Source organism: Capricornis sumatraensis, chromosome 19 (assembly GCF_032405125.1).
Source record: "Capricornis sumatraensis isolate serow.1 chromosome 19, serow.2, whole genome shotgun sequence".
In the NCBI taxonomy this organism is placed as follows: domain Eukaryota; kingdom Metazoa; phylum Chordata; class Mammalia; order Artiodactyla; family Bovidae; genus Capricornis; species Capricornis sumatraensis.
This window is the reverse complement of record NC_091087.1, coordinates 65,729,819-65,752,090: the sequence shown is the minus strand read 5'-3', so window position 1 is coordinate 65,752,090 and position 22,272 is coordinate 65,729,819. Positions and strand designations below refer to the sequence as shown.

Here is a 22,272-nt window from a genome sequence, read left to right as displayed (position 1 = left end):
TTAGTTGTTCCGCGGCATATGGCATCTCCCCAGACCAAGGATCGAACTTGTGTCTTCTGCACTGGTGGGTGGATTCTTATCCACTGTACCACCAGGGAAGTCCTCTCACCTATCTTAATCCAGAGCCCCTTGTCCTGCTTAAGAAAAGTCACACAAAAGGATTCCCTAGTTGTCCAGTGGTTTGGACTCTGCACTTCCACTGCAGAGAGCATGAGTTCAATCCCTGGTCTGAGAATTCAGATTCTGTAAGCCTTGTGGTGCAGACAAAAAAAAAAAAGTCACACAAGATCTGGCCTATGAAAAGGCAAAGAGGTGAAGCAGAGGGAAAATTTTGAGACTGAAATTGAGAAGCCATTACCCTGGCCCCCCGGCACTGTCCACAACAAGCAGAGTGACCTCAGGCAGGCGCCCCATCTATGGGCTTCTGCCTCCCCAGCTGACCGGTGAGTGGGCGGGGGTCTCAGGCTCTCTCACCTTCACCCCTCCAACCACAGCATTCACTGGGGCTGAAGTCATCCCTCATCAGTTGGACCCTTTTCGTCCTTCTTTTCCTGCCCAAGATCTGCATCTCTGGGTATGTTGGTCCTTTGATAAAGGCCAGAAAGCTTTGATCATAGAGAAAAGCATGGTTCATCCTCCCAACAGCGAATCCAGAAGTTGAATGCCTGGCTCTAACTTTGCCTCCCTTTGTGAGTTCTCTGGGTGCCCTCAGCACAGTTGGTAAGAAGGGTCCTTCTTAAGCAAGAATTGCTTGGGATCCAAAATGGTTGCATGGTTACCAGGAAAGACCTTAAGACCATAAGGTGGCAGCTGGCGCTAGCAGATACTATTTTGAGAATGGCTGGTAGGGTCCTTCACTTTGATATACTTCAGAAAATTCAAGTTCTCAGTGATGCAGGAATGTGACTGGAACCACATCCACAATCCATACACATGACCTTGCTATCTAGAGAAGGAATCTTGTCTTGCACTGATGTCATGGGAAGGGGGAAAGCATCTATCCTTATCTTCAAAATGGACCTTCTAATCAACCTGGGAATTGCATTCTTTTTATTGTGGTACTTAAAGAAGATGCACCAGAGATATCTGACAGGTCATAAGACAAGTCATGCTAGCTATCACAATGTTCAAGCCAAATCACATATAAGCCAAAATGACTTCCCCATACCACAATATGTGAAAATGTCTACCGTCAACACCAACAGCTGTAAGTTGATAGCGTGTACTTTTGACGCGCTGTGATGAGAATGACAATTTACCTCTGTGATCTTCCTCCACGAGACTTTTATCTAATCATGAAGGGAAATTTCAGACAAATCCCAGTGAGGGAACATTCTCCAAAATATCTGACCAGTACTGCTCAAAACCATTAAGGTCAACAAAAGCAAGGAAAGCACGAGAAACTGTCACAGCAAAGAAATACCTAAGTAGCCATGAAGACTAAATGTCATGTGATATCCTGGACTGGATCCTGGAACAGAAGGATGTTAGGTTAGAAATAAGAAAATCTGAATAAAGTATGATTTTGATAATAACATGCCAGCATTGGTTCATTCATTGTAACAAGTGTATCCTACTAATATATTAATAATAAGGGAAAACTGGGTGCAGGATATGTATGAACTCTCTGTACTATCTTTGCAATTTTTTCTTTGAAAATAAAGTTTATTTTAAAATATGTAGTCCTTATAGTGGTAAAGAACCTGCCTGCCAGTGTGGAGAAGTAAGAGACGCGAGTGTGATCCCTTGGTGGGGAAGATCCCTGGAAGAGGGCACAGCAACCCACTCCAGTATTCTTGCCTGGAGAATCCCATGGACAGAGGAACCTGGCAGGTCACAGTCCTTAGGGTCGCAAAGAATCGGACACAATTGAATCAAGTTAGCACACACAGACACATACAATGACAAAATCTTACCCAGGAATATGGAAAAAGAATAAGTAGAAAGACTTATCATCTTCCTGGATAAAAAAATTGCTTTTGTAAAAATATTTCTCCCTGAATATTTATTTTAAAAATTAGCTCAATTTCCATCAAAATAGCAAAAAAAAATTTCTGAAATTGAAAAAAGATATTTGTAAATTTCATCTGAAGAACTAATAAGTAGGAAGAATCAGAAGTATTTTAAACCTAAATGAAAATGGTCACAGACATGAAATCAAATATTAAATGTATAAACATTAAAATGGTATTATATTGTTGCCAGAAGAGATCCTCATTAGGACAGAATAGAATATTCCAAAACAGGTACACTGGTTTATACACAAGTATGTGTATTTTGAATATAAGATTAGAATTTCAAATCAAAGAGGAAATGGAAGATGATTTAATAAATGATGTTGGAATTTAATAAATGGTGTTTATATCTGAGCTCATTGGCTAAGACATACATAGATATGTAAAACACCCTATATGTACAAACTAAATTCCAGATGGATTAAAAAGTGAAGTCACAGAAGAACCCCTACCCCCACTCCCTCGAAATACAGGTGATGATGTATCTGATAGCAGGAACAGCTTTTTTTAGACATACAAATAAAATAATAACAAATTAAAGTACTAGTATATTCTCATAAATATTAAAAACTTTTCTACATTAAAAAAGTCCCCCTACCCCCTTGAAAAAAGAGACAATGATGAAACAAAACTTTGCAACATCTATAAGAAAGAATTGAGATAGTTAAATATAAATAAATTCCTATATCTGTAAGGGAAAAATATAACACATCCAGGGAAGAAACATCCTAGAATACCAGACTGTATTCACAAATAAGACTGCATAAGCCTAAGTAACAGAAAAGTAATTTAGCCTGGGGTTTCCCTGATAGTTTAATGGTTAAGAATCCTCCTGCCAATGCAGGGGACATGGGTTTGATCCCTGATCCTGGAAGATCCCACATGGCACAGAGCAATAAGATCCCACATGGCACAACCACTGAGCCCACACACCCTAGAGCCTGTGCTCTGCAACGGGAGAGGCCCTTGCAATGAGAAGCCTGTCCCCTGCAACTAGAGAAAGCCCTCAGGCAGCAGGGAAGACCAGAGCAGCCAAAACTAAACTAACTAATTAATTTAGAAAATAATTTAACCTGATCAGCAGTAAAAAAAAAAGAAATTTAAATTAAAATGTCATCATTTTTTTTAATCTTTCATCAGAAAAGGGATTTTTTTGTTTTAATGACAAAGCTAATTGTTGGTTAAGAGTAGAGAAAAATAGATCCCCTCCCATACTTTTAGAGGGAGTATAAGCTGAAGCAATACTTTTGAAATATAACCTAACAAGAAAGTATCAAGTGCCACAAGAAATGTATAGTTTCTGACCCAGCAATTCCTCCTCCAGGACTATATTATCAGACAATACTTGAGCACTATGACATAAGCACTTCAGGCCAGGATAAGCTATAGAGCAAAAATTTAAACCCTTAAAGGCTATGCAGGGAAGGGCTGATGCATCAAACTATAGTTTACCCCCAGGACAGAACATCTGATGACAAGTGAAAAATCACATTGAAATTCTGAAGAAAAAAAAAAAAAAAACCCAAATGCGTAGGGACAGAAAACACATCAGAAGTGGCCAGAGGCCGGGGTCAGGGAGAAGTTGATTACAAAAGACCATGAGAGAACTGGGGACTAGGGGGACTGGTGATGAAAACGTTCTGTATCTGAGCTGATGGTTGCACAACTGTAAAGGTTTGTCCAAACTCATAAAAATATACACTCAAAAGTTGAGTCTGGGGGTTTCCCTGGCAGTCTCGTGGTTAAGACTCCACCCTTCCACTGCAGGAGTCTCAGGCTCCATCCTTGGTCAGGGATCTTAATCCTGGCATGTCTCATGTAACACACTGCCCTCCCCCCCCCCACCCCCACCCCATTGAGTTTTACTCCGGGTAAATTATACCTCAATAAATATAACTTTTTAAAATATCCGGTTGAAGAATATCAAACAACTTGTGCTTAGTCCCTCAGTCGTGTTTTTTGTGACCCCAGGCTCCTCTGTCCATGGGGATTTTCCAGGCAAGGATACTGGAGTGGGTTGCTATGCCCTCCTCCAGGGGATCTTCACAACCCAGGGATGTAACTCAGGACTCCCGCACTGCAGGAGGATTCTTTACCCTTTGAACTACCAGGGAAGCCCATGAACACTGGAGTGGGTAGCCTATCCCTTCTGCAGAGGATCTTCCCCACCCAGGAATTGAATCGGCGTCTCCTGCACTGCAGGCAGATTTTTTACTAGCTGAGCTACCAGGGAAGCCCATTAAACAGCTTGGGGAAATATAAACGGTAGATTAAATAAGCAATTTGCAAAGTAGCATGCAAGTGTGATTGGAACTTGGAATTGAGGTTACACGATGGAGATGGGGTGGTCTTGGCGAGACAGGCTGGAAGGAAAAGCAGTAAGATCTACCAGTATCTCCCTCTGGAAGTGAATTAAATTTTCTCCTTGCGTTCTGTGTGTGTGTGTTTATTTTTTTGTTTTGTTTTGGTTTTGGTTTTGGTTTTTTTTTGGCCGAGAACAACTCGTCTGTCATCAGGGGGCAGAATGTTACACTTGGAACCCCGGTCCACTTGCAGCGTCTTTCGGGTGTTTTCAGGTTCTTTTCCCTTTGGTGGGGCCACCAAACCAGAGAGAATCCCATTCGGGCGGGGGGCAACCACCGGTGGGTAGAAGAGAGCCGGAGGAGAGGGGCAGGTGAAGAGAAGGACCAGTGGGGTGAAGGTGGGGGTGCGGGCGAGTAAGACCCGGGTGTAGGGATGGGAAGCCGGTGGGGGCGGGCGAGCAGGAGAGCAGAATGTGCTTCCTGGCAACCCACTCCAGTGTTCTTGCCTGGAGAATCCCAGGGACGGGGGGAGCCTGGTGGGCTGCCGTCTATGGGGTCGCACAGAGTCGGACACGACTGAAGCGACTTTGCAGCAGCAGCAGCAGAGTCTAATTGGGGCAGAGACGCTGCGAGGGGCCGGCCGCTTCCCCATTGGTTCTTCGGACAATCACAGCACCTCCTGGATCTTAGTCATTTCCTGAGCTCAGCTGCTGCGAAGAGGGCATCGCCATGATAAGTGAGTTTCTCCTTCCCATCAGGGGACGTTCTGGGCAGGGGGCGGCCCTCCCAGACCCCAACCTACCAAGGGCCAGAGGACTCGCTTCTTTCCCTCAATACTTCAACCAACTCTCTCTCCTCTCTCTCTCAAGAACGAGCGGCGGCCGCTGCGATCGGAGGAGGTGACTTCCCTGCATCCCTGCATCCCTGCGTCGCCAGGCCTTCACCTGGCCCCGGTCCGGGGATGGACGGGAGGCCTTAGAAAGGGGGCGTTCCCCTCCACTCCTGGAGCCGCTGGGGTGACTGCTAGGGACCAAGAGCAGTACTCCCTAGGAAGAGGACCCCGCGATCCCCCACGGAGCTGCTCTAGTCCTTATATGTAAAGAGCATGTAGAGAAGGTTTCATTTGAAAGGGTATTTGCTGCTAAAACCAGCAGTGGTTTATTGATTTATTTCTCCCCCACACTGACACACACACACGCACACACACACACACACACACACACACACACGCAGACCTGAAGCCCAGGAAGGGGTGGTGACTTCCCCGTTGCCACACTGCAAGTTGGAGACTCAAATAGGTGCCTCCCCTAAACTACTGTCCCTAGCTGGCTCCACAGCCCCGCTCCCATACCATTTTTTTTTTTTTTTTACCTTGGGACATTTCTCCAAGCGGCTGTCTCCCGTCTGCTCCAAGCAGACAGCCCCCAGAAACTGTCTAGGATTCCTAAAGGGGGGTCCACTCCCCTCAGCCCATGCCCCCGACCCCAAAGCTCCTCTCTCCCTGCAGCCCTGGCGGTGGCGGCGGTGCCCGCGGTGCTGGGCGCCGTGGGCTTCACGGGGGCTGGAATCGCCGCCTCCTCTTTAGCGGCCAAGATGATGTCAGCTGCCGCGGTGGCCAATGGGGGCGGAGTTGCCGCCGGCAGCCTGGTGGCCACTCTCCAGTCCGTGGGTAAGGGGCTGGGCCGGATGAGGGGCGGGAGGAACGGAGGGGAGGAGGGTCCGACCAGCACAAGTGTCGGCCAGAGGCTAAGCCTGCGGGAGGGCCGGTCCCTCCCCTCCAGTTTCGTGGTCCTCAAGGTCCCTGGTTCTTCGTCTCTCCCTCACTGTTCTCCCGAGTCCTGGGTGAGCCTTGCAGGCAGGAGTGGAGTGGAGGGGTGAGCGGGTCCTGGGAAAGAGAAGAAGGGAGGGTCCCAGGGTTTGTGATGGCTGGGCTCTAGGTCTTTGTTTTTGTTGTTTAGTTGCTAAGTCGTGTCCGGCTGTTTGTGCCCCATGGACTGTAGCCCACCAGGCTCCTCTGTCCTTGGGATTTCTCAGGCAAGAATGCCAGAGTGGGTTGCCATCTCCTTCTCCAGTGGATCTTCCCAACCCAGGAATCGAACCACATCTCCTGCATTGGCAGGTTCTTTACCACGGAGCCACCAGGGAAGCGTGGGCTCTGGGTCTACCCCTGCCAAAATCTGACCCCAGAGTGGCCTAGGCAGATCCCCTCCCCTCTCAGCCTCAGTGGGACCTGTCGCTCTTGGGGTCTGTGGCTGACTCTCTCTCTTCATCCCCTTCTCTCTCTCTTCCAGCCACCTCTAGCTCCCTCTGCCCAAAGCAGAGCCCTGGGGGATTCAGGACCTACAGGAGGCATCCACGTGGCATCTCTGGGCCTCAGGCCTTCTGAGGGGGTCCCAGACACTCGCCACTGCACCCTTCCTGCGCTCACCCTTTTTCTCTCCCAACAGGGGCAGCTGGACTCTCCACATCATCCAACATCCTCCTGGGCTCCGTTGGATCAGCTTTTGGGGCTTTGCTTGGAGGGGCCAGAAGTGCACCTCCTTCCCCTCCTCCAGGTGGACCCAGACCTGCAGGGGAGCAGCCAGGAGAAAATGTACCCCAAGTCAAACCTTCAAAACCCCCACTCGGGCCAGAGAAGCATGAGAAATAAAGATTACCTGCAGATGTAACTCCCTGTCTTTACTCCTTGCAGCCCTGGGGGGCTGTGAGTTGTGAACTGGAAGTTTCAATTCCTCCCCATTCTCCCAACCTGAAGGGCTTCCCCGGTGACTCAGTGGTAAAGAATCCACCTGCCAATGCAGGAGACATGAGTGCAATCCCTGGGGTCAGGAAGATCCCCTGGAAAAAGGATATGGCAACCCACTCCAGCATTCTTGCCTGGGAAATCCCATGGACAGAGGAGCCTGGTGGGCTACAGTCCATGGCGTTGCAGTCTTAGCGACTTAGCGACTGAACCACCACACTCCCAACCTGTCTTCTGGTGGGGGGCAGAGTGGGGTGGCCAGCTGATCAAGCACAGTATCACTTGGCAGGAGGCTCTCATTGGTCCCCATCTTACAGAGCATGGGCTGTATAACCCAGGGCTATTCGTGGGCCATCCGTGGGTCTCAGTTTACCACTCACTCAATGATGCTTGAATGCTTAGTTGCTCTGCTGCTGCTGCTAAGTCACGTCAGTCGTGTCTGACTCTGTGCGACCCCATAGACGGCAGCCCACCAGGCTCCCCCGTCCCTGGGATTCTCCAGGCAAGAACACTGGAGTGGGTTGCCATTTCCTTCTCCAATGCAGGAAAGTGAAAAGTGAAAGTGAAGTCGTTCAGTTGTGTCCAACTCTTAGCGACCCCATGGACTGCAGCCTACCAGGCTCCTCCATCCATGGGGTTTTCCAGGCAAGAGTACTGGAGTGGGGTGCCATCGCCTTCTCTTAGTTGCTCAGTTGTATCCAATTCTTTGCAACCACCTGGACTAAAGCCCACCAGGCCTCTCTGTCCATAGGGTTTCCCAAGCAAGAATGCTGGAGTGGGTTGCCAGTTCCTCCTCCAGGGGATCTTCCCCACCCAGGGATCAAACTCGCGTCTCCTGTGTCTCCTGAATTAGTAGGTGGATTCCTTACCACTGAGCCATCTAGGAGGCCACACTCAGTGATGGGGTTGACAGAGGTTCCTAGGTAGGCAGAGATGAGGGGTATCTAGGATGCATATAGAGCCACTGACCACAGGTCCCTCTGCCCTTAATGTCATTAATGGACACCAGACATCCAGAGGTGATCAGGACACTGGCCTTTCTCAGAATGCTGTGGGGTGGCTGACCAGCAGACCACCAGGACAAGGACAGTGCCGTGTGCCAAGTGTTACAGTGGATACCTCGAGAGGAAGAGATGGGGTCAGGAGTGGTCCCTACGCTTTGTGCCTGGAAAATTGAAGGGGAACTGGAGTTTACCAGTTCCTCCCCTGGTGACCGTTTGCCTGCAATGCGGGAGACCCGGGTTCAATTCCTGGGTCAGGAAAGTCCCCTGGAGAAGGAAATGGCAATCCACTCCAGCCCTCTTGCCTGGAAAATCCCATGGACGGAGGAGCCTGATAGGCTACAGTCCATGGGATTGCAAAGAGTCTGACGCAACTGAGCGACTTCACTTCCTTCACTTCCCCTGGCGACAAGAGTTCTTGGTCTCCCCTGAGACTCTGTTCCCATCCAGAGTGAGCGCTCACTTCCTTCCAGAGAGGCCTACATTCTCTGGAGTCTTTTTAAAGAAGGAGATAATCAGTTCTAAAACTGCTGTTCCTGACCCTATGAAGAAGGAGGGGCTGCTTAGGACACAGGAAGCTGGAGAGAGTGTTAACTCCCTCCGACAATAAGAAAAAGCCAGAAAACTTACAAAAGCATAAATTTCCTTGAACCCCTGAAAGAGCTGAAGCGGGGGCCACCAGATGGGCCTGAATTCTCAGGGAGGTCAGGTTCCTCCAAGGAGAGCCCTGGAGACCACCCTGTGCAGAGCGCAGGAGGGAGCTGAGGCTGCTGCAGGGGGTGCGAGTTCAGCTGAAAGCCTTAACTGATTGCTCAAGGGCAAGGATAGGCTTGCATGAGTGCAGGGGCCCTGGGGAGCTACAGTCACAAGGATGGATGCTTCAGGCCAGCCTGAAAGTTCTTCTCCCAACGACCTACTGGGTGCTACCAAGAAAGACTGGAGGCAGGAGGAAACCCAAGGAAAACGTCCCTCATTGAGGCAAGACTGGCAGAGGGGAGCTGCAGCCCCGCCCCCTAGGGAATAAAAGCCTTATTCTGCTAGGGCAAGGAGAGTAAACTGTAGTCCGCAGAGCACAGGTGAAGATCACTATAGACAGGAAAGAAAAAGAGAAAAAAAATACCTTTCCCCCTGAAGTTGGGGTGCTAAACTTTCTGGACTGGGATAGTAAGGCTCCGCCCACCACTGGGGCAGCAGGGGGAGGGGAACGGTAACCAGACAACAGCGCCCCCAAGTCCAGATCCACAGCGCCTGCGAAGACTGAGACCCGCTGGGGCCACAGAGAACCCCTCGGTCCTGGCCGCCAGGCTAGCAAAGGACAAGCAACACTGCGGGAAGGCCAGGGAACCCAGATGTGAGCTTGCTGGGTCACAGACGGCAGCCATAGGAACAAGAACTCCAAACCCCCAGCTGAACTCCTGATCAGATCGACCTCTCGCGCGGCAGTGCATGCGTGCTCAGTAGCGCCAGACTCTGTGGGCTATCTGCCCGGCACAGGGGTCCAATCTGCGTCTTCTCCATTGGCAGGCGGATTCTTCATCACTGACCCACCTGGGAAGCCCCGTTCTCGCCCCTCCCTCTCCTCCTCCCCGTCACCTGGTGCAGGGCCCGGCATAAATCCGGTTCACCACTCTCTCCACTTCGCTAGAGCAACAGACCCTGTGGGAGCTTTGTCCAGGTCTCCCCAGCACTGGCTCCCAGTGCCTGCTCCCGGGGGCTACAAGACAGCCTGGAGGTGTCAGGTGTTTGTCCCCCCACTCCCGAGAATAGCCCTCAGCCAGGGGTGGGTTTTAGTTTTGGGGGATAACTCCCCACCTCCAGAGGTCACATATCAGTACATACCAGCTAAACAGATCTTCAAGAGTTAATCTTGGTTATTCTTTAGCTGTTACTATTAACACTAACAAATACTTGTAGCTAGACTTGCCCTTCACAAAGTTAAACAAAGCTAATTACTCTCTGACTTCAAATAAGTTGTATTCTGCACCTGGCATTCTTTTCTCCCTACCCTCTCTTGCAGCATTCTGCACTTCAAGGGGAGGGGGGGGGTAAAAAAAAAGGTCAGGAGACAATAAGTTTAGGGACACCAGACCCAGTTCCTCAATTGCCTAAATGCTGTGGCCATTTCAAAACCCTGCGAAAGGAAAAGGAATGATGATAGAAAACTTCTCCCTAATCCCAGAGAGGGGGTTCACAGTTCTTGAGACCCTAGCCAACTGTGTTTCCCTTTTGCTCTTCAAAAATAAATAAATAAATAAAGCTGCTCTTTTCTCTTCCCTCCAAACTCTATCTCCATATTTCCATTCCTCATCGGCAGACAGGGAGCCAAGATCTGGGAAACACTACCCTTTACAAAGCCACGGGTCAAGGCCCTTGAGGGCGATCACCAGCAGACAGTCCCTAATCCTGTAGCTTGTCAGGGAAAGCCTGGCACAGTTTCAGTTTCCCTTTCCTTTTCAGTTTCCTTTTCTGCTGGAAAATTCCTATTTCCAAAGTCACTCAGGAGAGGCTGGCGGAGGCTGGCTGGACAAGGGTTGTAATTGTTTCAGTGTATCCCTCCCCAACCTCAGGTCTCCTCATCACTTTGAAATTATTTGAGTTATTATGAAAGCTATTTTATCTCCCTGAACACAAGCTGATTGCTTGAGCAGGCAGCTGGGACAGAGCTGATGGGCAGCGAGCCAGGTAAAGGCTCCAGATCTCCTGGAAATAACGCACCAAGAAAATGTGAGTTATGGAAAGAAGCCCGTCTTCAATAGCAGCCGGAGTCAGGGACTTGGGGTCGTGTCTTACAGGCTCTTTCAACAACGCCTATAAAAACAGGGGTGGCAGTGTGACCTGTCCTGGAATAGCGTGTGGATTTTCTGTGCTACATCGTGCCCAGTGTCTTAACCAGGGTAAATATATTTTTACCGGTGTTTGCTTTGCTGCTGCTCTTGCCCCAGTGCTTTTAGAATTGCTCTGGGGGTAAGAGACACTGAGTTTGATCTCTGAGTCAGAAGATCCCTTGGAGGAGGAAATGGCAACCCACTCCAGTATTCTTGCCTGGAGAATCCCGTGGGCAGAGAAGCCTGTCGGGCTACAGTCCATAGGGGTATAAAGAGCTGGATGACTGAGCAACTGAGCACAAAGCCTTTCATGGCTGAGCCTTCACAGATGTTGCATCATTGCAATAACAATAGAAATGAAGTTTTCTTTCCTCTCCTGAGAACAAGGGAAGTAAGGAGAACAGGGAGCAGGCTGGAGGAGAAACATAAACAGGCCTGAAAGAGTTAATCAGCCCCACTTTTTAAGTTACTAATCTGTAGTGTCTGACTCAATCTGTCCTTCAGAAAGCTAACCTATCACTCCGATACTGTGTAAACCCGGGGTCCCCAAATTTCTGGGATCCAATGCCTGATGATCTGAGGTGGAGCTGATGTAACAATAATAGAAACAAAGTACACAATAAATGTGATGCACTTGAATCATCCCCAAACCATCACCCACCCCATTGGCCCATGGAAAAACTGTCTTCCATGTAAACCGTCCCTGGTGCCATTAAGGTTGGGGACAGCTGATGTAAGTTACATTCTGCACTTGGTATTTGCTCTCTTTGCACTCTCTTATAGCAAATAACCCCTTATAGCTGTTTGTATTTCAGAAAGAAGGTCACAGGTCAATAACCCAGAGATAAATGGATCCAATTACTGGGCTGCCTGACACCAGCTGTGACTGTTTTGAAATAATACAGGAAGAACAATAGAAGACATTCATTACTTTGAGCCAATCGTTTACCCTAAAACCACAAGACCCAGGCTACATCAGTTCGGTTCAATTCAGTCTCTCAGTCGTTTCCAACTCTTTGCAACCCCATGGACTGCAGCATGCCAGGCCTCCCTGTCCATCACCAGCTCTCAGAGTTTATTCACACTCATGTCCATTGAGTCGCTGATGCCATTCAACCAACCATCTCATCCTCTGTCGTCCCCTTCTCCTGCCTTCAATCTTTCGCAGTATCAGGGGCTTTTCAAATGAGTCAGTTCTTCGCATCAGGTGGCCAAAGTATTGGAGTTTCAGCTTAAGCATCAGTCCTTCCAATGAATATTCAAGGTTCATTTCCTTTAGGATGGACTAGTGTGATCTCCTTGCAGTCCAAGGGACTCTCATGAATCTTCTCCAATACCACAGTTCAAAAGCATCAATTCTTCGGCTCTCAGCTTTCTTTATACTTAACTTCTTTAAATTTAAATTCTTCATAAGTTCTTTAAATTCCCCTAGGATGAGGGCACAGCTCTTGAGGCGATAGCCTGCTGTGTTCTACCCTTGCCTGGTAGAGGAATAAAGCCATCTTTTGATTTCCTCCAAACTCTAACTCCGTATTTCTTTTTTAAAAATTGGGATATAGCTGATTAACAATGTGATACTTTCAGATGAACAGTGAAGGGACTCAGCCATACATGCACATGTATCTGTTCTCCCCCAGACTCCCCTCCCATCCAGGCTGCCATATAACCTTGAGCAGAGTCCCATGTGCTATACAGGAAGTCCTTGTTGGTTATCCATTTTAAATATAGCGGTGTGTACATGTCCGTCCCAAACTCCCTAACTATCCCTTTCCCTGAACTTTTGTGCTGGCAACCATGTTTGGTCTCTGTGAGTCTCTTTCTGTTTTGTAAATAAATTCATTTGTATCATTTCTTTTCAGTTTGCACATATAAGGGGTGTCACATGATGTTTCTCCTTCTCCGTCTGATTTCACTCCGCGTAACAATCTCTAGGCCCATCCATGTTGCTGCAAGTGACATTATTTCATAATTTTTAATGGCTGAGTATATATGTACATCTTCTTTATCCATTCCTCTGTCAATGGACACTTAGGTTGCTTCCATGCCTTGGCTTTTAAACAGTCCTGCAACGAACACTGAAGTGAGTGTATCCTTTTGGATTGTGTTTTTCTGTCTCTTCAGCATCAGTGGACAAGGAGCCGGGAATCTGGCAACACCATGACAGCCCTTGCCAGCTCTCGTCAGCTTGGAGACCGTACGAGGTCCGGATGAACCTTTCAACAGGCACCTCCTTCCAGATGTTAGAACACGAGCAATTTCTTTTTGGGGGCTGGTCAATTCCCAAGAAGAATCTTCCTCCCTCCGTTTTGGATGTTGTAGGCTAGCTACAGCATTCTCAGTTCCCATCAAGGAGGAAGACTGAGGGTCTCAACCCATGTAAGGAGACTCTCATTCTCAGTGTGAAGCTCCTGGTGCCTCCTGGCCCAGGGACTCCACCTCACCAAAACGAAACTTCCAGGAGTCTGCCAGAGGGGACTAGCTGGGGGCCTGTCTGCTTCCTAAATAGACTTCCGGCCAGCCCTCTTGCTGCCAGTCCATCTTACTGCCAACTTGCAGTAGCACACACCACTCTGATGTCCAAGGCTCTGAGGGGTCCTAAGGGCATAGTTGCCTCTTTTTCCCTTTATCCACTGACACCTTAAGATTCAGCTTTGTTGGGGCTGCCAAGTGGAGCCCCAGGTCCGTGTGATTTCCACCTCCTAAAGTATGTTACTGTCATCTTCTCTCCCAGCCTCTTTGTTGATACAGGTTTAAGCCTTTCTTTAGTCCTTTCCTGTTCTTTTAGTGGGATTTTGAGAAGGAGCAGGTAAAAGTAACTCTCTTTATTGGATTGATCTCTCTATTACTTGCAATCAAAAGATTCCCCTGTGTTCATGAGAGTATACATTTGCTTATTGTAAAAGAAGCCCTCTTGACTTAAACATGAGAGGTTTCTTTCTCTGTTACTCAGTCATGTAAGAACCAGAGCGGTGGTTCAGCTCAGGGAGGCCCAGGCTCCTTGGGTCTTGTTGCTCTGCCTTCCTTGAAAAGCTGCTGTCATCTGCAGGGTGGAGGATGGTCACCCCTCTGACCACAGCAGAGCCCATGGGAGAGGCCAAGGGGCAAGGCAGAGCCCCCCCACTCCCCTTAAGGGCATGCCCAGAAAGTTGCATACATTTCCACTCACTTCCCACTGTCCAGACCCAGTCCTGTGAGGGCTTCACTGCAAGAGGCCTGAGAATGCAGTCCTTGGTTGGGAATCATGTACCAGCCAAAGACCAGGGCTCTGATTTTTGCCAGAAGCAAAGAGTAGTCCTCTGCCGTGTTGAAGAAGACAGGAAGCCATCCTAGCTAGATTCCCACAGTGGAAATTTGCCCTGCCTCCTCATGCCCTACTGAAACTGTACAACTCAGACGGGACTCAAACCCAGCCAAAACCCAAGTTGGGACTTGAATCCACTGTCTTTTAACCAAGATCACACACCTGGTCTCAGGACTTAAGGAAGCTCGGGTTCTTTATATTTTAGCACAGAAGGAATTCAGCAAGAGGCAAAGTGATAGGTAACAATGGGTTTATTTAGAGAGATACACATTCTATAGACAGAGTATGGGCTCTCTCAGAAGGCAAGAGGCTGTGAAATATAGGGTGGTTAATTTTTTTTTTAATTCTACTTATTTATGACTGTGCTGGGTCTTCACTGCTGTTTGGGGGCTTTCTCTAGTTGCTGTGAGCAGGGGCTACTCTGCTTGTTAGGATCTGAGATCCTGTCAGGCTGCTGATGGCTCCTAGGAGAGGGTGTTCAGGGGTGTCAGGCCTGTGATAGGGTCACAGTCATACTGAAAACCCTTCAGCATTTCTCCGAAACCCTCCGGATAGAATTCAAGTTCCCCTTCCCCAGTATGCCGACTATGGTCTGAATGTTTGTACCCCTCTGAGAAATGGAGCATTTCCTGCCATATCAATAAGCAAGGCTGTCACAGTCATCAGCGATTCCAGCCCTCCAGGGCAGCTAGGAAGGAGAAGGATACCAGCTCCCTCTGGCCCCATTCAGGCTGCAGCCCCTCCCTACAGTGAGCACTGAGGAACCCGGGATGCGAAAAACACAAGATACTGGCCCCAGCTAGCTGAGACGCACATGAAAGAAACGATTGCTGTGAGCCCAGACTCTTGCATCTTCCCATACATTGAAAAGCCCCATGAACAGAAAAGCACTAAATTCCTTGAGATATCTCATTTCCTTTAATTCACAACAATACTTTTGATGTTCAGACTACCTGCCCTCTGTTACAAACTTCTATATAACCTGACTCCTCCCCTCACCTTCTCCGCGCAGTTCTCTCAGAGTTACTTGAGATGCTGTCTCCTGGGCTTGAAGTCCTAAAAACTGCCACCAAATAAAACCCAACTCTCAACTTTTAGGATGTGACTTTTTTAAGCTGACAATGTCCTTATAAAAGAGGCCATAGAGTGCTCTATTGCCCCTGCCGTCATGTGAGGACGCAGGGAAAAGTCTGTCACTTAGGAACCGAAATCTGCTGTAGCCTAGAGCTCTGATTTCCCAGCCTCTAGCACTATGACAGATACATTTCCATTGTTTATAAGCTGCCCATTTGACAGGGTTTTTGTTACAGCATCCTGAACGGACTAAGACGGTGCTGTTCTGTGCTTCCTTCTGGGCGTGCCCAGAGCCCTGGGCTGGCTCCTGGTGTCATCAGAGGCCAAATTCAATGGACCAGTGCCTGGGGCCCATCCACCTGGCCAACTAGGAGTGCTGCCTTGGGAAGGCTAAATTCCCCAGCACCAAGCCCAGTGCTTCTCCTACAGCACATGCTCGAAGATTTCGTGGAAAGGAGGACTGAATCAACCCCTAAGTGAGTTTTCTGATGTTTTGGAATGGAACCCATCCTGCTGATAAGGAGTCTCTAAGAGGCCTTATACTGGGGTGAGAAGGGTGATAGGGACCAAGGCCCTGAAGCGGAAAGATCAGGGCGGGTGTGCTAAGTCACTTCAGTCGTAAATGGCTCTTTCTAACACTATGGACTATAGCCTGCCAGGCGTCTCTGTTCATGGGATTTCCCAACAAGAATACAGGAGTGGGTTGCCATGTCCTCCTCCAGGGGAATCTTTCCAGGCCAGGGATTGAACCCGCATCTCTTATGTCTCCTGCATCGCCAGGCGGGTTCTTTACCACTAGCGCCACTCGCTGGCCAAACTAGGTTTCTTCTCTAGCTGTTGGGGGAGAAGAAAAGCCAAAGCACTGGCTTTGACTTCGGAAGGAAGCGGTGACATCCTGAGATCCTTGCTTTCTGAGCCTGAGGCAGGCCACTTAGGAAACAGCTATGGGCAGGGAGCCTGCCAATGAAGCTCCAAAGGGGAAGCTCCCTTCCATTCCATTCCTGACTTTGCATAGGCACTGTGCCTAACACCCACCCTAGCTGAGACCTTGGAGTTTATTTAAATGAATTCCCCACAAGAGAAGGGGAAATGCAGACCCAGAGTGCAGGTGACCCTTTGGGGCCACACACAGCCCTAAGCCAGGCAGGGGGAACCTCCAGTCTTCACATTTAGACTCAGTCCAACTCTGGGCACCCCAACACCATGCCACTCTACGAGTGGTGAGCCTTCCCCCCAACTGACTTCAGGCCAGCAAGAAGGAAGGGACCCAGAGGCGCGGCACAACTCGTTTTGTTTTGTTTCCACAACTTGTTTTTATTTCTCATTTTCCTCTGGGGGTGCAGCGTTTGGCACTTGTCACCCCAGGACTGGGTCCCTCACTGCATCAGGCTGGTGGGCAGGACCCCACCTGGTCCTCTTCTCTGCTGAGGGAGCAGAGGGATGTTACAGGCCCACCAGTTTGGACACGAGGGTGGACCCAGCGAAGCTCACCAGGAGTTTGGATGACAGGGAGAGTCCACTTGCTCCTGGGGGAGAAGCAGAGGGTGAGTAGAGTGGGGTGGGCAGGCTGGGGGGGGCATCAGGCCCAGAGATTCCACCCTGAACCCTGCTCTTTTTCCCCAGCCCCCAAAGATCTCTGTTTGCGGGAGTGCTGCTGCAGGCAGATACTCAAAGGCATGAACTCCAGTGATGAAGTCAAGAGCTGGGAGCTGCCTCCCACTCCAGGGAAGAAAGCTGAACTCCAGCTGGGACAGAGATGCTCCAGCTAACCCAGAAAATCTGCTTTGGGCAGAGTCAGCCTGATCCCAGAACAGCTGCAGGCCAGAGCATCTTCCCTCCTTCCTATATCTGCTTCAGAGAAACCCAGAGAGAGAAAGGGACCACGGAGGAAATACCAAGGAACAGGAAGACTGGGGCTCACTGGGGCTGAGGTCAGGGCCAGAGGCACTGAGGCTCCTGTCCTTTACCCTCAGCCCTATGAGCAAGCCCCGCAGGGGACACTTACCCACGGACTGGAGAGTGGCCACCAGGCTGCCAGCAGCAACTCCGCCCCCATTGGCAATGGCAGATATTGACATCATCTTGGCTGCTAAGGAGGAGGCGATGATTCCTGTACTGGTGAAGCCAACTGCGCCCAGCACCACGGGCACAGCCACCACGGTGGAAGCTGAACAGGGAGAGGATAAGGTGAGGGGGTAATGGATATTCCCCTCCAAACACACACATGACATCAAGCCTGGGGGGCTTTGGGAAGTCTGGAGAAGGTTAAGTCTGAGCTTGGGAGAGACTCCAGGAGGCATGGCCAGCAGTCAGGAGTCCAGGGAAGCCACAGCTGATGGGGAAAGCAGAGGCAAGGGCTGTGGGGTCGCCGGGGACACGGTGCTGGCTCTCAGCGGGACCTTCCTTGGGAAGGGCCTCAGTTTCTGCCTTAGTGAGATGCTGGAACTGGGGAGGGAGAGGGGGACATTTGCAAGCTTCCTGTCTTTGCTGAGGAAATCTTTAAGCAAATCTTACCGAGGGCCCAGCATAAAGCAAGGAACACATTCTGAGCCCCACTTGAGTCCCGACACTGGGCCTCCGTGCCATCACTGCAGAGCCCTTGGAAGCCAGAACCACTGGGCTTCTCCTCAGTGCATCTCATGTGTCCAAACTGTGCATATGTGTCATCCTACATAATCCTCACGGTAACCCTGAACGCAGTCTTGGCGTGTTTTTCATGAGGAAAGCTGAGCTCAGAGGATTTCAAAGCCACATCCAAGGTCACACGTTAAAGGGTCTGCAAGAAACCGGGGCCCCCGTTGGGGCTACCTCCACATGAGTTTGATGGAAACGTCTCATTTCTCTTTCCAGCGCCTCCTCCCCCACCATGGACAGGAGGCCTGGGGCAGGCTGGGGCAGGTACAAGGCCAGTTGCTCCCCAAGTCCCAGGGCCTGGGGACAGACAAGGGCGAGCCTGGCCTGGCAGAGACTCACCTCCGCCCACCACAACTGCAGCAGCCTTGGCTGGAAACCAAAAGAACATTCTGTGAGTTGACCTACACTGGACACCACCCCTCCACTCCCTGAGCCCACAGTCCACCTACACAGAGGGGGCTGCCCCAGCCTGGGAGACACAGGAAGGAAGGAGCCTGGCTGCTTCACCCAGAGAACTGGGATTTCCTAAGAAGTGGCTCTCTGGGCCCTGATGTTAGTTCATCCAAAGGCGGGTCAGTATTTTATGAGTGTGGAGTGAAAATGTGAGTCACTCGGTTGTGTCCGACTCTTTGCAACCCCATGGACTGTAGCCTGCCAGGCTCCTCTGTCCATGGAAATCTCCAGGCAAGAATACTGGAGTGGGTAGCCATTCCCTTCTCCAGGGAATATTCTGACCCAGAAATTGAACCCAGTTCTCCTGCACTGCAAGCAGATTCTTTACCAACTGAGCCACCAGGGAAGTCCATGAGTGTGGAAGTCAGAGGTATTATATGACCTTCTCCTATCATCCAGAGAAAGCTATTCAGACAGCAGTCAATCCTCACTTAGAGAGACATGTTTCCTTTTGCAGGACTTGACTGAAGTCTGGGCAAACACTGTTGAATGCCTGAGTGCTACTTGAGAACAGTGCTGTAACGCGTTGAATGCTCCTGATTCTTCAAGGCCACACCTGTTGCCTCCTCCTCTGGAAGGCTGCCCCAGACTCTCCCAATTAGAACTATCCTTGCTTTCCTGTGGCTGGAGCTATTCACAGCACGGAACCATGGTTCCCTGAAACTAGAGTTCCTGGAACTCCCTGGCAGAGGTCTTAGCCCACAGCAGCCATGGAAGCCAAGACTGAGATCTTTGGGGCCAGTGGGGACCAGGAGTTCTAAACACAGCAAGGTGTGCAGGAGTGAGCTCAGCCAGCCTCCCAAGAAGAGAGCTTTGGGGTGGCAGTTAAGGAGGTAAAGAAGGTATGAAAAACAAACCCTACGTGACCAGCAGGGCTTCCCTGGTGGCTCAGCGGTAAGGAATCTGCCTGCCAATGCAGGAGATGTGGGTTTGATCCCCGGGTGGGGCAGATACCTTGGAGAAGAAATGGCAACCCACTTGCATATTCTTGCCTGGAAAATCACATGGACAGAGGAGCGTGGTGGGCCCCAGGCCGTGGGGTTGCAAAAGAGTCGGACGTGACCGAGCGATTAAACAACAACAAAGTGACCGGTGAGCCACCTGGCTGGGGTATGGAACTGGAGACTCAAGAATCAAGAGCCAATTAGAGTGTTTGAGGCTCAGTGTTACTGTTAGGGAGGAGAGAGGATAACAAGCTGGCTGGCCCCGTGGCGTGCCTGGGCCCCGAAGCACAGACAGTCCAGGGGAGAGGGTGCTATGTCTCTGATGGCCTGTCTGCTGGGCTCATCCAGTGGTCACCCTCGGAGAGAGGGGCCTGGCCCTTCTGGGCTTTTCAGAACCTCCCCCTGCCCTGAGGCTTCCTCCCAGGCCTGCGCCCCTGCATTTCTGTTCTACTTCCTATCCCAGGCTCTGATGCAGCCGCCCACCCCAGCTCCCAGCCCAGGGACCTTGGACAACGGTTCCTTCCCTTATAAATAAGAGGTCATATCATCTTCCTCTGGGGTTGTTATGAGAATTAAATGAATTGCCAAATGTCAAGTGCTAAACTTAGGATATCACAGTGTTTGATAAAATGTAGTTGTTCTGATTATTTCATCTTGTGAATTGCTTCTCATACACTGAGGAGTCCTCTTACTTCTGATCATAAGGAAGGATTACCAGCTGTGGCCAAGGTCCTCACTTTCTTGTCCCACTCCCGCGCTGAGTGGGAGTCCAAGGAGGGGTATGTATCACCCAGGGCTAGTTACCTCCTACTGGCAAAGTGCTCAGGGCCGCAGCGGGGGATCCGAGCAGGAAGGAGCCTTTCAGCGTCCCCACCAAGGATCCGAGGGTAGACGTGGCCCCCGCCAGAGCAGCGCTGGATGGCAGCGTGAGCCCTGAGAAAGAACAGAGGGTAAATGCGCAGGAGTCCGAGGTCAGAGGTCAGGCAGCCCTGGCCCGCCCCCACTTCCATCTTGTACTATTTGCACTGGCAGAGGTGGAGTGATCCTGGGGGTCCACCACAGGGCACAGAAAAGTGAATGATGGCGGATGTGCACGGGAGCACTTTGTGTAGCGATTGGAAGCCAGGGACACAGGCTCACCTATCGACCCTGATGGATCTCAAAAACAAAGTTCTCAGGGTGGGGTGGGGGTGGGGAATACCAATACATTGAGATATTCCACACAGTCTTCTATATGTAAATTAAAACGCGTGCAAACAAAAAACACCTATTTTGCAAAAATGTAGATGAAAAACAGAGGCACGTTCAACATATTAGAAGGTTGACTTGGGGAGGGGGAACTGCAGGCAAAAGGCAAGATAAAAAGCGAGACTAATTTAATAAAACCAAAGATGGGGCTTGCAAGAAGGAAATGGACCTGAGTGGAAGAATTGTGTTCAAATCAAAGCTCTGGATTTGAAATCTAGCAGGACAAACTTACAAAAAGCTGGCTGGTCACTGGAGTAAAAACATAAAGGAGTTGAATTCTAGGGGTGTGTCCCCGGGAAAATGAGAGCCAGAGAATGGGTCCCAGCCGCAGGGTCCCTTAGTCTAGACAGGAGAGGCAAGGGACCCAGATCACCGGTACACCACCCCACCTCCCCCATGTCCCCCATGTCAGAGTCCTGCCTCCCTGTGGCCCTTCTCAGAGAGAAAGCCAGGGCAGATGCCCGAGGGGAAGGACAGGGGAGGGAGACGGGCTGAGGGTGATGCCACGCTCCCTGCCCAAGGCTCCTAGAGCAGGATTCTGTGGGCTCCCTGGCGCCCTCACACCCGGCCCCCCGCCAATCCCTAGCAGGAGCACTCACCCAGTGAAGGAAGTCCTGCCAAGATGCTGCTGGAGGCTGCCCCGCCCACTTTGGCCAGGCTCCCTGCAGACAGTATCTTGGAAGCCAGGTTAGAGGCTAAGAGGGCAACCTTGGTGAATTCCATGGCACCAAAACGGACAAGCACCAAACCTGTCAAAAGAGTGGAGCCTGGATGGGGGATAGGGACACCAGAACTGGGGACATGCCCACTGCCCTGAAAAATCTCAAGGGGCTCCAGCAGGTAGAGAGGCTGCTCTGAGCTTGTGGAGAATGCAGGCTTGGAAAGGGCCCAATGACACGGTGTTGGAGTGACTGAGTGAGGGGAAGGCAGATGGGGGAGCTGGAAGAAGCTTTTACTTCCTGAGGCGGTCTGCTTCCCTCCTCCCCAAACTCACGTTTCTAGAATGCCCTTAAACCTCCATGGAGCCATTTAAAAGGTGTCAGAATTAGGAAATCAGAACCAATCACGTTTTTAAGGTATATGCCATGGGTCAAGTTGGTCAAGTTCTTGTTCTCATGCCCTCTCCTCACTAACTCAACGAGAAGAATGAAATTATCATCCCCATGTTATGATGAGAAAGCCCCGGCACAGAGAGGGTAAGGGACTCATCCAAGGTCACACAGCTTTGCTTGGCAAAGTACACGGGAACTGATACAGGTCTCGGGGCTTCCAAAGCGTGGGCTTGGAGTGGCTCTGATTTGCTTCCTCCTATTGCGTGTCTCTTCGCCTGCCCATCTCACCCCCACCCAGCCTCAAGCCTTGAGGGTCACTCGGGCACAGACGAGGCTCACTGCTCCCAGAGTCCGAGAGCCCAGGGACGGGTGGAGGTTTAAGTCCCTTCCCTCTGGAGACCCAGCTTCGCCAACCGCAGCCGCCCAAATGAGGAACAGGAGACAATTCTCCCAGTGCATCCACAGGGGTCTCCCCTACAGTCACCGAGCCCACCAGCTCCCCGAGGGTGGGGGCCGCAGGAAGGAGCAGTCCCTGCCCCCCCCATCTTACCCAGGGGAGCAGACTTTCTGAAGACGTGGACCTGACCTGGTTCTCTCGAGCTTCGCTGAGTTCAGGGAAGATCTGAAGCAGGATGTTTACAGCAGCTCTGCAGATAACAGAGGAATACCTCCCATGGGA

At 50.4% G+C, this 22,272-nt stretch overlaps 2 protein-coding genes across 2 annotated transcripts; one reads left to right on the top strand and one right to left on the bottom strand.

Annotated features, from left to right (window-relative positions):
* The first annotated feature begins 4,988 nt into the window (after positions 1–4,988).
* Positions 4,989–6,968, top strand: LOC138095229 (interferon alpha-inducible protein 27-like protein 2). The gene is made up of 4 exons (XM_068991248.1): positions 4,989–5,054; positions 5,188–5,217; positions 5,826–5,987; positions 6,766–6,968. The coding sequence occupies exons 1-4, from the start codon at positions 5,048–5,050 to the stop codon at positions 6,966–6,968; spliced, it is 402 nt and encodes a 133-aa protein (XP_068847349.1). The 5' UTR covers positions 4,989–5,047.
* A 9,595-nt stretch (positions 6,969–16,563) lies between these two features.
* On the bottom strand, positions 16,564–22,272 carry LOC138095084 (interferon alpha-inducible protein 27, mitochondrial-like). The gene is made up of 6 exons (XM_068991051.1): positions 22,144–22,272; positions 21,141–21,290; positions 20,098–20,226; positions 18,236–18,265; positions 17,268–17,429; positions 16,564–16,788 (listed from the first exon to the last, which is right to left on the bottom strand). Exons 2-6 carry the CDS (start codon positions 21,262–21,264, stop codon positions 16,706–16,708), a joined length of 528 nt encoding a protein of 175 aa, XP_068847152.1. The 5' UTR covers positions 21,265–21,290; positions 22,144–22,272; the 3' UTR covers positions 16,564–16,705.